Source organism: Amblyraja radiata, chromosome 3 (assembly GCF_010909765.2).
Source record: "Amblyraja radiata isolate CabotCenter1 chromosome 3, sAmbRad1.1.pri, whole genome shotgun sequence".
NCBI lineage: Eukaryota > Metazoa > Chordata > Chondrichthyes > Rajiformes > Rajidae > Amblyraja > Amblyraja radiata.
In genome coordinates, this window is record NC_045958.1 from 13183213 (window position 1) to 13199491 (window position 16279).

The following is a 16279-nucleotide window of genomic DNA, read 5'->3' on the forward strand; positions in this document are numbered from 1 at the left end:
CACATGTAGGTTGAGGGAACTTGGGCTCCTGCCTTCTGAGATACATATTTGGATCACGGTCATGGAGGTTGACCGAGTGAGTAAGCAAAATCTCACCAATTTCATCAAAACAGTTGTAAACTGGACAATGCCCCCGATTATGTCTGAGCGTGTAAAGCAAAAAAGTAATTTTTGATCTTTGTTCTTTAAACATTACATTTCTGTATTTTCATTGGACATAAACAATTAAATGAAGCTTCAAGGACGAATTGCAAATATATTTAACATGTAAAAATTACTTCCCTGGAAAACATTGAGTTTTTATATTAAAACTAGGCCTTCAGGCTAATGTCAAACGGTTTTGCAGATATTTAATATTAAACAAGTTCGTTTTTTTTAATGTTAACTAATCATGTTGGATATTGCTTCGCTAATGGTATAAAAATATTTAACTCTAATTCTTTTCTCCCTTGTACTTGTTTGTAGCCATGGTAACAGGAGGCAGCTTGTATTGATCCTTTGGCATTTTTACAGTTTGATATAGGGCTGAAAGGTGTGATAGTGCAAAATGGGAAATCATGGCAGCAAAGAACCTGTCAGTGATTAAAGCCCAAGGATTGCAATTAAAAAAAAATTAAACAACGTTGAGAAGTTAAAGGCCACCAAAAGCAAATGCATCCTTATCCTCAAGCATATTACAGAATCCCTTTGAATGCAAGCAAGCAAAAAAGGTATTCATTTTAATAGATGAATATCTTTAGGGAGGGGTCATTAGAGCATATAATTCACAGTAAATTTTCATAGAGCATCCGGACTAATGGGAAACACATTTTGAGCTATCTCTTTTAACCATTCAAAGAGGTGGTAGGTATGGGGTACTGTCTGATGTTGCATGGAGCTTGCATTAGTTATACCGTGATAGACACATAGAGCAGTTTCACCAGGAACAGTTCCTCCCGCGGGCTATGATCACAAGTAGTGGGTAAATGGATTGTGTCTAATGCTCACACTGTGGTTAAACACATACTAGTTAGATAAAATGGTCTGTTTCCATTTTGTAATTCAGGGTGCAAAGAACATCCAAAATAAATTCTAAGAAAATAAAGTGCCAGTGCCTTTACTTTGTTAGAAGTTTGAAGTGATTTAGCTTGTCATTGATTATCTAACAAACTTCTGCAGGTGCACTGTGGAATGTATCCTGACTGGTTGCAAAATGCCCTCATAAGTAAATTCCAATGCACAGGAATGTAAGCGGCTCCATAGAGCGGTGGACTCAGCCCAGACCATCATGGCACAGCCTTCCCCACCATGAAAAGCATCGCATTGAGGCTTTCCATCTCCATGAAAAGCATTGCATTGCCTCAAGAAGGTGGCATCTAAAATTAAGGATCCCACCAACCGTTCTCACTGCTAACCTAGTTCACACAGAAACCTCGTCCTAATGGCTTCTAAAACAGCTACTTTCCTACAACCATCAGGTTCTTGAATACAAAGTCCAACCTCACAAATAACACTATAGACCACCTAGTACTTCAATGAACTTGTTTTATCATTTTGCTTTGTACTAATATCTTGTTTTTTTTTGTTTTTTTGCACAGTCTCTTTCTTTTCGCGCAGTATAGTTTATGTACGTTTTTTGTTTTTGAGTGTTGTATGTCTGTTTGCCCAAGATGCTGCTGCCAGCAAGATTTTTATTGTACCTGTACTTCACTAATCGTGTGCATACGCAATAAACTCATTTTGATTTTGCTTGAAACCTTTGCTAATCTATCAAATTTACATTTTATTATGTGAATAGCTGTTAAAGCAAGATGCAGTTATGACATAATTAACATAATAATGATAATGTAAACATAATATATTAACACTCACTGAATTTCTTTGTGCAGATTATTCCTGGATTAATTAAAAGACATATTACCGCCATGACTCATTACAACTCCTAATTCAGGTCATAACAGTCTCCAAAGCAATTCAGGGGTTGGTCGCTGATCATTTTTGTGTTAAGTCGAGTTTCATTGTACCAAGAAAATCACAATATTATAAATTATAAATTACCTTTATAAATTCCTTTCCTGAATAAATTGCATTATGTTGCACAAACCCAACAAATTAAAATCACATAAAGTCTGTTCACACATTTGATCATTGTTGGATTCTGATCCAATCTGACTGAGAGACAGCATCAGAATTTCTTTCCGTTCTTTGTGGAACCGCAACTCACGGCCAGTTTCCCTGGCTCTCTCTAGGTCTTTGAGTGCAGATTGGAGCTCCACGGAGATAATTCCTGGTGCTTTATTTTCCTTCATAAGCCAATCTAGTGCCATCTGACTTCTCAAACAATCATCCAAAGCTTGATTGGAGTAATACGAAATTACATCCTGCAGAAGAGAAAAGAATACCTTTAAAAATAAGTAGCTCACTCATGACATAATGTTGTATAACATTTTGTTATATAACTTTTTAACAAGGTTATAATGTAAATGAAGATTGTAATAGTCATGTTTCACATCGCATATTTATAAAGTAGTGATTCTGTGATGCTAATTTCACTTTTTGCATTTCTTACTGTCATGTATTCAGTGCATTTATAATAAGATGCATAAATACATAAATCATACTTTACATGCAACTGTGCTGTTGTTGAAATGCATTGTCTGGAAAACTAATCGCCAGTTAATGGCATTAAACCTGCTATGCAGTTGCATCAATGCTTCATATTTTTGGTTCTGAAATTTATTCATTATAATTAACGTTGGAGGCAGAACACAATTTGCTGGCACAAACATAGAAACATAGAAAATAGGTGCAGGAGTAGGCCATTCGGCCCTTCGATCCTGCACCGCCATTCAATATGATCATGGCTGATCATCCAACTCAGTATCCTGTACCTGCCTTTGCTCCATACCCTCTGATCCCCTTAGCCACAAGGGCCACATCTAACTCCCTCTTAAATATAGCCAATGAACTGGCCTCAACTACCTTCTGTGGCAGAGAATTCCAGAGATTCACCACTCTGTATGAAAAATGTTTTTCTCATCTCGGTCCTAAAAGACTTCCCCCTTATCCTTAAACTGTGACCCCTTGTTCTGGACTTCCCCAACATCGGGAACAATCTTCCTGCATCTAGCCTGTCCAACCCCTTAAGAATTTTGTAACTTTCTATAAGATCCCCCCTCAATCTTCTAAATTCTAGCGAGTACAAGCCGAGTCTATCCAGTCTTTCTTCATATGAAAGTCCTGACATCCCAGGAATCAGTCTGGTGAACCTTCTCTGTACTCCCTCTATGGCAAGAATGTCTTTCCTCAGATTAGGAGACCAAAACAGTACGCCATAATCCAGGTGTGGTCTCACCAAGACCCTGTACAACTGCAGTAGAACCTCCCTGCTCCTATACTCAAATCCTTTTGCTATGAATGCTAACTTACCATTCACTTTCTTCACTGCCTGCTGCACCTGCATGCCTACTTTCAATGACTGGTGCACCATGACACCCAGGTCTCGTTGTATCTCCCCTTTTCCTAATCGGCCACCATTCAGATAATAGTCTACTTTCCTGTTTTTGCCACCAAAATGGATAACCTCACAATATAGCGAACTCTACAAATGGGGATGTATTTTAAGGCAACATATGAATCTTATACTGCATAATGTGACAGTTGTGACGGGTATGATAAAACTTGTGGTTTAGTGATCAGTGAAGAAAGTTATCTACAATTACTATAGGAATTTTCTCAACTGGGCCAATGGGCAGAAGAATAGCAGATGGACATCAGATGAATGCAACGTGTTGCATTTGAGCTGAATAAACCAGGGCAGGACTTACACAATAAATGGTAGAGTCTTGGGGAGTGTTAGAAAACAGAAATAACTAGGAGTGAAGGTACATCATTCCATGAAGGTGGTGACATAGGTGGACAGGTATTGAAGAAGGCATTTGGCATGTTTGCCATCATCGGTCAGGGTATTGAGTACAGGAGTTGGATCGTCATGTTACAGCTGTAGAATACTATGTTTGGAGCCTTGAAAGGCATTATGATTCTAAAGCTGAATGCTTGAAGTAGTATCTGGATGAAGATTGGGACATATGACAAGTCAATGCTAGTCTTTGCTGTGTGTAAAAGTGAGAAATATGTACACCTAATTCATTCATTAACAAGGAAAGGATACAGCAGATATAATTTGAAGGAGTCGATCAAAGTTCAAGGAAATGCAGCAGTGGGTTCAACAAATCTGCAAAGGTCAGACAACAGACTAATGATAAACTAAATTAGTGGCAATGATGGTTTAATGTAAGGAGCATTTCCAGCCCATGTAAGGTAGACAAAAATGCTGGAGAAACGCAGCGGGTGAGGCAGCATCTATGGAGCGAAGGAATAGGTGACGTTTCGGGTCGAGACCCTTATTCAGACTGATGAGGGGCTGGGGGGGGGGGGGCGGGAAGAAGAAAGGAAGAGGCGGAGACAGTGGGCTGTGGGAGAGCAGGGAAGGGGAGGGGAAGGAAGGAGAAAGCAAGGACTACCTGAAACTGGAGGTCAATGTTCATACTGCTGGGGTGTAAACTACCCAAGCGAAATATGAGGTGTTGTTCTACAATTTGCGGTGGGATTCACTCTGGCCATGGAGGAGGCCCAGGACAGAAAGGTCGGATACGGAATGGGAGGGAGAGTTGAAGTGCTGAGCCACTGGGAGATCGGATTGGTTATTGCGAAGTATGCGGAGGTGTTGGGCGAAGCGATCGCCAAGCCTACGCTTGGTCTCACCAGTGTATTTCCAGCCCATGTAAGTTACTTTCTGGGATTCCAATAATTAAAAAAAATCTTTAGCTTCCTGTAGTAAAATCATCTGCAAATCGTTTCTTTGTGCCTTCCTCGATATCCAAGGCTTTACCTGTCGGGAACACTTCCTTTCTCTCAGAATTTTCAAGCTTCCATTCCAGTGTAACAGTTGAAAGACTGTCATCAATTCCTGGGGGGGGAAAAAAGAGAAAATTGAGTATTCTCCAATGTTCAGTGAGAATTTGACATATTTGACATCACATTCCCTGTCTATCCCTTGATTACCTCAGTGCGTTGTGAGTCTGTGGAATTCTCTGCCTCAGAGGGCGGTGGGGGCCAGTTCTCTGGATACTTTCAAGAGAAAGCTAGATAGGGCTCTTGAAGATAGCGGAGTCAGGGGATATGGGGAGAAGGCAGGAATGGGGCACTGATTGTGGATGATCAGCCATGATCACATTGAATGGCTGTGCTGGCTCGAAGGACCGAATGACCTGCTCCTGCACCCATTGTCTATAGGGCCTAAAATTCTGCAATCCCAGCACTGTGCATATAAAGGCTTCTGAGGCAGAAATTCGAAATAAATTAGATGTTTCATTAGACTTTTAATCTTTATCTCTTTTAAGCGTGTCCTTGATCTTTTGCCTGAGATGATGAGCCTTTATTCTAAACTTTCTTTCCAGTGAAAACAACCTCCAAGCTTCCATTCTGTGCAACCTCATAGAAATGCAATTTCTACATTGCAGAATAGAAATAATAAATTATAGACTTGAGCAACATAGGTTATTTATTTTGTCAAAATAAGAAATTGTGCTTTTCTAATAAGAAGAACCATTTTTTTCTATTGCAGGACAAAGGTCAAATACTAGTAAGGTTTTCATTGTTTTAGTAACTCATCATACTTGAGCATGACAATACACTTGACTCGTCTTAGGTTAGGAAACACAGATTTATTCTGCATAGTTTCCTTGAAATTACCCAAATCATTGGAAAATAGTAGCAGGTCAGGTTCTGAGCAAATCAGGTTTTTAGAATTCTTTGCACTTTAAAAAAATGTTTGGTGGAAGATTACCCTGCTCACAAAATTTTCCACACTGTCTAATGGAAATAGTCATTGTTGCAACCTTCTTCGTATTGTGATTGTTTGCAAATCTCCATGATGGCTCCAGAAATTAGGCCATTTTAGGTGCAAAGACACTGATTAATCTGTTTTGTAAGCTTTTTTGTTAATTTGCAAAGAAACTGACTCTTGCACTCCAATGTGTACCATCTACAAAATGCACAGCAGTTACTCATCCAGGCATGAATTCCAACAGCATCCCCCAAACAAATGAACTGTGCCACCAAGATGGACAATGGCAGCAATTGCACTGATATCATCACTCGCATGTTCCCCTCCAAGTCGCACACCATTCTGAGTTGGAAGTGTGGTTAGTGGTTCTTCATGGCTGCTGGGTCTAATTCCTGGAAATTCCTGGAAATTCCTGCCCGACATCACCATGGGAGTCTCTTCACCAAAAGCTCTCAGCAGTTCAAAAGGCATCTCATCACCACCTTCTAAATGACAATTAGTGTTGAGCATTAAGTGCCCAGATCCCAAACATGAATATAAGTCATAATGATACTGTGTATTTGCTCCATATGATAATCCAAGAACACAGCATATTTTCTTCCTGATTTATCTAATGCTGTGTTCAGTAGCAACGTGAGAAATATGGCAAAGATCGCTGGAAGCTGGCATCCAGAACGACTCACTGGTTGAGGAGTAGCATCATTTTGACTGCATTGTAGGCATAAGAATGTGGCTAATGGTCATCCCGGGGGGAAGAATCTGTAACACTGTAATGGGCAATATTTGCATACCGTGGCAAGGTATGCAAGCAAAGAATTTCACTGTGACTTGTCACATGTGACAATAAAGTATTCTATTCTATTCTATTATATTCTGCTCCCAATAATCGCCGATTATGTTATTAAAGCCTTTGACGATTCAAGACTGCCAACATGATGCTTATTGAAGAAGTCTGAATGTGATCTTGTATCTCTGAGGACTTGTAGAAATAGGTTCTTTACACATTGGTAATTTTGTGCTTCCTGCCCCATGATCTCAAACCTCTCACAATTCTCCACAATGCCTGATCTGAAGCTGCCAGTAATATAAAGTGGTGCAAGAAACATGTGGTCTGTAGGTCAATTGGCCTCTGTAAATTGTCCCTTGTTTGTAGGGTGTGGATACCAAAGTGGGATAACATAGAACTTGTGTGAATGACTGATGGTTGCTCAGCAAGGACATATTGGACCAAAGAGCCTGTTTTCATTGCTGTTTCTCTAAACAATCACTTTGATGTCATTGTACTGTCTCAGAACAGCATACGTAATAGGTGGGTGTATTGACAATTCATGCTGCAAAGAAGTATGATTCTGTCTTATACCACAGTCCTCCACATGAAGACTATGTGATGATTCCTAAGTTAATTAGTTGGAGGACCAATAAAACATTAAATGACAACAGAAAGAAAACTGACCTGTGAAGAACTTTCCAAACAAGTGGAGGGCTACGGGTCTAAGAAAGTTGCTCATGTAACAGCAATAATTTATCTTGACATCACATATTCAGGAAACAGGTACGGAAATCTGGGAATCATCTTTTCACCTCATTTGCATCCTAACCACGAGTCTACACTTGGATATGGCCCATTGTTTCCAGAAAGACTCTGCTGTCTCATAGTAATGAAAATAAGTGTTGGCAAAAAGTTAGGAAAAGTTAATGCCACAGAATGATACTGAAGTTACCTGAAATTCCAACATTGTTTTTCCTCTATTTGCCTCCAGCATGCGGTAATAAGCCCCAATACTTGTGCTTGGATCCAGGGCATCCGTGGTACTGCCCTTGTAAAAATGAAAACAAGATTTGTTAGATTGTATTTGATATCATAGAAACACAGAAAAATAGATGCAGGAGTAGGTCATTCACCCCTTCGAGCCAGCACCGCCATACAATATAATCTTGGCTGATCATCTAAAATCAGTACCCCGTTCCTGCTTTTTCCCCATATCCCTTGATTCCTTTAGCCCTAAGAGCTAAATCTAACTCTCTCTTCAATTGGCCTCCACTACCTTCTGTGGCAGAGAATTCCACAGATTCAAACTCTCTGGGTGAAAAGGTTTTTCCTCTTCTCAGTCCTAAATGGCCAAGTCTGTGTCCAAGATGGCTGCCGTGAAGAGAGAGTGGACGCTGGCGCGCTTTGGCTGCCGCTGCTCTCTCTTCACAATGTGTTTTTGGTTTTCTGTTTCTTTGATTAAATTCTGTTTTTAATTTGTGTCTCTGTGATGTCTTTATTACTTATTTTATTCTGATTATATGTTTTTATTCCTATTAATCTATGTAAGGTGTCCTTGAGATGTCTGAAAGGCGCCCATTAAATAAAATTTATTATTATTATTATTATTACCCCTTGTTATTAAACAGTGAACCCGGGTTCTGGACTCCTCCAACATCGGGAACATTTTTCCTGCATCTAGCCTGTCCAATCCTTTAAGAAATTATATACGTTTCTGTAAGATACCCTCTCATCCTTCTAAATTCCAGTGAATACAAGCCCAGTCGACCCATTCTTTCATCATATGTCGGTCCTGTCATCCCGGGAATTAACCTGGTGAGCCTATGATGCACTCCCTCAATAGCAATAATGTTCTTCCTCAAATTACGACACCAAAATTGCACACAATACTCCAGGTGCTGTCTCACCAGGGCCCTGTACAACTGCAGTAGGACCTCCTTGCCCAGAAACTCAAATCCTCTCGCAATGAAGGACAACATGCCATTAGCTTTCATCACTGCCTGCTGTACCTGCATGCTTACTTTCATTGACTGATGTACACCTCGGTCTCGTTGCACCTCCCCTTTTCCTAATTTGACACCATTCAGATAATAATCTGCCATCCTGTTCTTGCCACTAAAGTGGATAACCTCACATTTATCCATTTTATACTGCATCTGCCATGCATCTGCCCACTCACCCAACCTATCCCAGTCACCCTGCAGCCTCATAGCATCTCCTCGCAGCTCACATTTCCACCCATCTTTGTGTTATCTGCAAACTTGGAGATGTTACATTTAATTCCCTCGTCTTAATCGTTAATATATATTGTAAATAACTGGGGTCCCAGCACCGAGCCTTACGGCACCCCACCCCATTAACCTATTAAAAAGAAAGATATTCAAGCAACTTGGATCTCCAAGAAGACAAATATTTTGCATGTTAAATGCACTGGTTATCTTAAGTGACAAAAAGTAGAAGAATCATAGTCTGCAGCCAATACTCAAATTATCTGTAATATTTGGTTGAATAATTGGGTATAATTTAAAGTTAATCTATACATAACTAAAACTCTGATCTTGTTATCTTCCGGTTTGAGTGGTCTTTCAATTTGCGCAATAACGGTACGCGATAGCGATATGATTTTTGCCAGTGTACTCACCGTTCTCCTCTGCTGTGAGTGCACCAAGCCTCGCACCCCCCGCATCACGCCTCCCCGCTATGCACCGCCCCGCTTTGCACTCCCCCGCCTCGTTCGCCCCTGCCTCACACCCCCCCCCCGCCTCACACACCCCGCTCCTCACACCCCTCCCTTCCACACCCCCCCTGCGCCTTACACACCTCCCCTCTACACCCACCCCCGCTCCTCACACCTCCTCCCCCCTACACCCCCCCGCGACTCATACCCCTCCTCCCCCCACCTCACACTCCCCGCCTCACCCCCCCTCCACCTCACACCCCCCGCCTCACACTGCCCGCCTCACCCCCCCCCACCTCACACTCCCCGCCTCACACTCCCCGCCTCACCCCCCCTCGCCTCACACCCCCCGCCTCACACCCCCCCGCCTCATCCCCCCCGCCTCACACCCCCCCGCCTCACACCCCCCTGCATCACCCATCCCCCCGCCTCTGTCCGCACACACCCCCCTCCCCTCCTCCCACCCCACACCCCCCTTGCCACACCCCCCCCTTCCCTCCCCTCTTCCCCTCCCACACATGAAGAGGAGGGGGAGGGAGTGCTTGGGGATGAGAGGAAATGAGCCGCACCTGCACAGTTAGGGGCTTTGGATGAGTGGTGGAATATTGCGTTGGGGAATGGGTTGCGTTGGGGGACCAGGCCTCCTGTGTGACTAGGACCCAACGGGTCCCACTTAGAGTAATTTTATTTATAAGTGGGATTTATTGCACCATATATATTTTCCATTAGCAATGAGATGGATTATGATACATGTGTTCATTTTTTGGGTCACATTACAGTTAATGGTGAACACTATGTATCAGTTGGTTGTGCAATCCTGAATATCATGAGCTTATTTGGTTTCTTTCATTTCTATGGAAAAGAAAGTCGAGCAGCTGGTGATTGATTCTAGCCTGCCATTATTTATTCAATTCCTGATTTGGACTCTTGTGCAGACTGTAGAAGTTTAATCCCCTTCCATTGTAAATATTGGAAAAAACAAGGAACTGCAGATGCTGGAATCTGGAGCAAAATTCAAAGTGCCAGAGTAACTCAATGGGTCAGGCAGCATCTCCAGAGGACATGGATAGGTGGCACTTCGGGTCGGGGGCCCTCTTCAGACTAAAAAAGGTTTTGAAGAAGGGCCCTGACCCAAAATGTAATCTCTCCATGTCCTTTAGAGTTGCTGTCTAACCTGCTAAGTTATTCCAGCACTTTGTAAATACTGGAAAGCTGACTTGAAATATTATATTACTATGTCTTCAAACCATATAACTTATTTACATATATACATATATGTAAATTTACATATATACATATATGTAAATTATTATCACCTATTTTTGTCATTATACTGATTTCTCTCGATTATGCTGCAATGTAGCACATTCCATGGATGGGCAAGTAATCATTGAAAGAAACGTTGAGATTTTTATTTAAAGAGATTATCATGAGATTTCCTTCAGATGAAGGAAAATCTTAAAAGTACAATCAATTGCACAGTTTACTGATGCCACTTTCATTGTCATTATAATTGCAAAATCTGGGCCATGTTTCCACAAATGTTATGGCTACAGAGTGGGAGCAACAGTGAGGAATTTCAGGAGTGACTGTCTCGAGAGCTGTCAGAGTTTTCTAAATCAACGTTGCCAGCTAATGACAAATCAAACCAATGTCATTTGCAGCTACTTACACAAACTGAGTCCATTGCTTCCTCCATGCTATTTCTGATGAATTCCATTGTGATTATGCGAGATGGCTGTTCGTTGAAGACAGAGTTCACCAGGGCTACTCTGGCTGCATCTCGTCTGGCATCAGCTTTGGTTAAACAGTACTAAAGAAAGCAACAGGAATAAAGTTAACAGAACACGCAGGATGGTGTATATGCGGGGACACAGAAAGTACCCAGGTAGCTAAGACATACTTAGGTGTATCAAACCCCTCTTCCTTCTGCCACTGAGAATCCATATATAATTAATGGATAATTTTGTAGGAGCAGAATGGAATAAATCACTACCTGATTCTCCCTCTCTTAGTAAGGAAATGTTTAACTTTCAATTGACACTGATTCTTGGAGGCACAGATGTGATATTGAACTTGCTTTAGATAAGTTACAATTTGTCATAAGTAACGTCCTGTTGAGTGTATGCATTTCAATAGGAGGGGTGAATCATTAATCTGGCATCAGAGCCAAATGTAAACAAATTTTACACAAAATATGTAGTCCATGTGCAATACTAAAGATACATTTCTTATATCATAAACCCTTTGAAAGTTTATGATTTAATCAAAGACTATACAAAGCTTTCCCCCAGGTGCACATAATAACATGTTAAATGCATTTTATGCAATACCATCTGGAAATTGCTTTGCAAACTTAAAGGTTTACTGGTTTGGCAGAGATAAAATAGGGCAAATGCCACCTTATTCATCGCTCCACTGCATTAAACTCTGTCTCAGACATACGCTGCCAGGCATCGGGATATCAATATCTAAATCCAAATTTTATTAGTTATTTATGTTATGACCAAATCTCGTTGCGCTTATGTGCAATGACAATATTATTATATGCATATTTGCACACTTAAGAGGTTTGTTGTCAGATGGATATTTTTCCTGGCATTGATCACGATGTTTGTTTGTGATTGTTTTTTGTTTGTTTTAGAGATACAGCATAGAAACAGGTCCTTCAGCCGACCGAGTCCATGTGAACCATCGATCACCCGTACACAAGTCCTATGTTATCTCACTTTTTCATCCTACACGCTAGGAAACATTTATCGAAGCCAATTAACCTCCAAACCTGGATATTAATGGATTGGTTTTGTGCTACGGACACTACGGACAATTAACATTTTTTAACGAAGCCTGTACATCTTTGGAGTGTGGGAGGAAACCCGAGAAAAACACGCAATCACAGGGAGAACGTACAAACTGCTAGAAGAAACATTGCAGCAGCAATGGCGTCATCGTGGACATCACTTCAAAGTGACAAGGGTGACTCATGGCGCAAAATAAAAGGATCGATTGGATTTCACTGATTTGACACAGAAATGGTCACTTATTCAATCCTAGTTAAATTGTTTAAGAAGGAACTGCAGATGCTGGAAAATCGAAGGTACACAAAAATGCTGGAGAATCTCAGCGGGTGCAGCAGCATCTATGGAGCGAAGGAAATAGACAACGTTTCGGGCCGAAACCCTTCTTCAAAACCCTTCAAAACCCTAGTTAAATTGTTATTCAATTTGCAAAGTGCTGCGAAAATAGAGATGAGGGATTATCGGTAATGGGGAATTGGTTTAAAATAGGCCTGAAGTCAGTACAACAGCTGGTAGAGCTGCTGCCTCACAGTGCCAGAGACCCAGGTTCGAGCCTGACGTTGAGTGCTGTATGTGCGGAGTTTGCTAATTCTCCCTATGCGCGCCAGAGTTCCTCCATGTGCTCCGGTTTCCTCCCACGTCCAAAATACATGTGGGTTGATATTATGTTTATTGGCCTCCGTAAAGTCATAGGGAGTGGAAGAGAAAGTGGGATAACATGGAACTAGCGTGAAGGGCGTTCAATGGTTGGCATGGACTTAGTGGGCCAAAGGGCTTGTTTTCATGCTGCATCTCTAAACTAAAACAAATCATGGAATAGAAATGCTGATATTACGGGTCAGCACTTTTGTTTGATGTACCATGTAAATTGCTAAGAACCCTATTGCGTTTGACAGTTTTTTTTAATTCATTCCTCGGAGACGTGGAGTCAGAAGTTGTGATCTGAAGTTCTTCTCAAGATTTTTCATCACAACATGAATCCTAGCATTAAGTGCAGTGCCGAGGGAGTGTCACACTTTCACAGATTTTGTAGAGACTTTAAACCAAGGCCTCATCTACCTCAGGTGGAGGCAAAAAAACAACAGGGAATCATCTCAATGTACAATATTTATCGCTCCAGCAAAATGAATGAAACATATTATCTAAACATATTATTTTGCTGTTTGTAGATCTTTGCTATGCACACGGCTGCTCATTCCCTACATCAGAACACTGACTATATGTCCAAAGAACCTGTTTGATTTTATATCACTTTGATAAATGCTGTGGTCATGAAGAGAAAAACATAATGTAGGTTTACTTGTTCTCACCACATATCTATTCAGACCCTGCTGTTGATGTGTGTGGTAAATGTAAGGTGAAGACATTTTAAAATTGTCTGCAATCTTTCCACTGTCAAATAATCTGTCAAAGGTATTGTGTCGTCTTCAAATAGGCAAGGTATCAGAAGACTGATGACAGTAGAAAAACTTACAGTAGATATAAGTTGTTCAGGCAAAGAGGAGAGTGAATTAGTTTCAAATGAAGAGACTCAAGGTATCTTTATCAAATTGGCTGTTTTGACATTTTCCTTCCTGCAATCAAGTCAGATTTTTTCTATGGAATTCAATAAATCTTCCAATTACACGAGCATTGCTTATACAAACCTAGACAAGTTCTTCTTGAGCTAAATACACACTTAAATGGCTGGAAACAGGATTAAGCTTTCTAACATTTTTAACGTATAGTGTGAAAGGAACCAAATTCCACAGACTAGGTGACTGTTTCAATCACTAAACAAAATACAATGGATTCCTAATTCACATTTTCCCATTAAAAACTCTCTTCTGGCTTCCCGCCTTTTCAAAGAAGGCGGCATCTGATTAGAGGAACTGAGAGCTCAACGAGAAAAGATTGACACATTCTGTTGTGGTTATTCTTGTGTAGATGTAACTTTTGAAACTTAGAAGGGGTCATATTTCTACATTTGTGTGGGTAGTACCTCATAGCTACTCAAAGGAAGAGAAAGAAAGGTACACTGATTCCAACAATCAATTAATTAGAACTTTGATTTTCTGTCAGCAAATCAAAATTAGACCCCAGAATCAGTAGAGTCATAGTCATAGAGCCATAGTGATACAGTGTGGAAACAGGCCCTTCGGCCCAACTTGCCCACACCGGCCAACAATGTCCAAGCTACACAAGTCCCACTTGCCTGCGCTTGGTCCATTTCCCTCCAAACCATGTACCTGTCTAATTGTTTCTTAAATGATGTGATAGTCCCAGCCTCAACTACCTCCTCTGGCAGTTTGTTCCATACACCCACCACCCTTTGTCTGAAAAAGTTACCCCTCGGATTCCTCGGATTCTTTTGAACCTATTTCCTCTGGTCCTCGATTCCCCTACCCTGGGCAAGAGACTGTGCAATTACCCGATCTATTCCGCTCATGATTTTGTACACCTCTATAAGATCACCCCTCATCCTCCTGCACTCCATGGAATAGAGACCCAGCCTACTCAACCTCTCCCTATAGCTCACGCTCTCTAATCCTGGCAACATCCTCGTAAATATTTTCTGAACTCTTTCAAGCTTGACAATATCTTTCCTATAATATGGTGCCCAGAACTGAACACAATATTCTAAATGCGCCTCTCACCAATGTCTTATACAACTGCAACATGACCTCCCAACTTCTATACTCAATACTCTGACTGATGAAGGCCAAAGTGCCAAAAGTATTTTTGACCACCTTATCCACCTGCGACTCAACCTTCGAGGAACCATGCACCTGTACTCCTAGATCCCTCTGCTCCACAACACTACCCAGAGGCCTATTTACTGTGTAAGCCCTGCCCTTGTTCGACGCCCCAAAATGCAACACCTCACACTTCTCTGTATTAAATTCCATCAATATTCCTCCGCCCATATGGCCAATCGATCCAGATCCTGCTGTAATCTTTCGCAACCATCTTCACTATCTGCAAAACCACTAACTTTTGTATCATCAGCAAACTTGCTAATATTGCCCTGTATGTTCTAATCCAAATCATTGATGTAGATGACAAACGGTAACGGGCCCAGCACCGAACCCTGAGACACACCACTAGTCACAGGCCTCCAGTCCGAGAAGCCAGGGGCGGAAAACCCGGGGTAGGCCAGAGGGGACATGTCCCCCCCCATGTTTTGAGAGATGGGGGACATCCCGCACCCCAAGTTTTTGTCATCCGGATATTAAAACCTGCTGAAATCACCGCTCTCCGCGAGACAGTGGAGGTGGGACTGCTGATCGAGGGCGCCGATTGGACGAGAGACGTCGGTCAGCAGGCAATGGAGGCGGGACATGATGATTCAGCGCGATGATTGGAGGAGAGAGGAGTGGGGGGGGGGGGGGGGGGAGTTGGACTGAGGATAAAGTGCGGTGATTGGAGGAGGGAGACGTGGCGCAGACCTGCGCCTCATCCGCAGCCAGGATCGATCATGGTCTCCGGCGCTGTCCCGTCCCCACCCGAGTGCCCCCCCACGGGTGGCCAGATAGGTTGGGAGTCAGACACGAGCCAGTGCAGAGAAGCAGCGCTAAACCCAGCTCAATTCTGCCTGTCCCGCCAGGTTATCCCTGCCTGGGCTTGCGGGAAATATGGCCAGAGCGGAGAAGCCGCGCTGGTGTCCCGTCAGTCCAGTCAGGGCTGTAGGTTAACCCGGCGAGACAGGCAGAGTTGAGCTGCATTTAGCGCTGGATTGAGCCTCCGAAGCCTCGCGCATGTGTGTGTGAGTGTGCGCATGTGCGCGCGGCCGCCAAAAAATTGTGTCCCTCCCTGTCCCCTGGTCCCCTCCATGTTTTGATAGCGAGTTCCGTGCCTGCGAGAAGCAACCTTCCACCATATCCCTCTGCTTTCTTCCATGGAGCCAATTTTGCTATCCATTCAACTATCTCTCCTTGGATCCCATGCGATCGAACCTTCCAGAGCAGCCTACCATGTGGAACCTTGTCGAATGCCTTACTGAAATCCATTTATACAACATCTAAAGCTCTGTCCTCATCGACCTTTTTGGTCACGTGTTCAAAAAAAAGTTTTTTTAATCAATCAGATTTGTGAGAGTATTTACATTAATATCTCAAACTGTGAATACATTCTCTGCTTTAGTTTAGTTAGTTTATTGTCACATCTACCAAGGTACGCTTTTGTTGCGTGCTACCTTGTCAGCAGAAAGACAATACATGATTACAATT

The 16279-nt window shown here is 42.1% G+C and overlaps 1 protein-coding gene across 1 annotated transcript in view; it reads right to left on the reverse strand.

Moving 5' to 3' along the window:
• Positions 1-245: 245 nt before the first annotated feature.
• The window catches only part of lix1 (limb and CNS expressed 1), a 40632-nt gene continuing 24598 nt past the window's right edge, over positions 246-16279 (reverse strand). Inside the window, exons 3-6 of the mRNA XM_033017357.1 lie at positions 10946-11086; positions 7549-7644; positions 4871-4948; positions 246-2360 (exon numbers count right to left, since the gene is read on the reverse strand). Coding sequence (XP_032873248.1) covers positions 2040-2360; positions 4871-4948; positions 7549-7644; positions 10946-11086 — 636 coding nt within the window. The 3' untranslated portion in view covers positions 246-2039. The remainder of the gene's footprint in view (positions 2361-4870; positions 4949-7548; positions 7645-10945; positions 11087-16279) is intronic.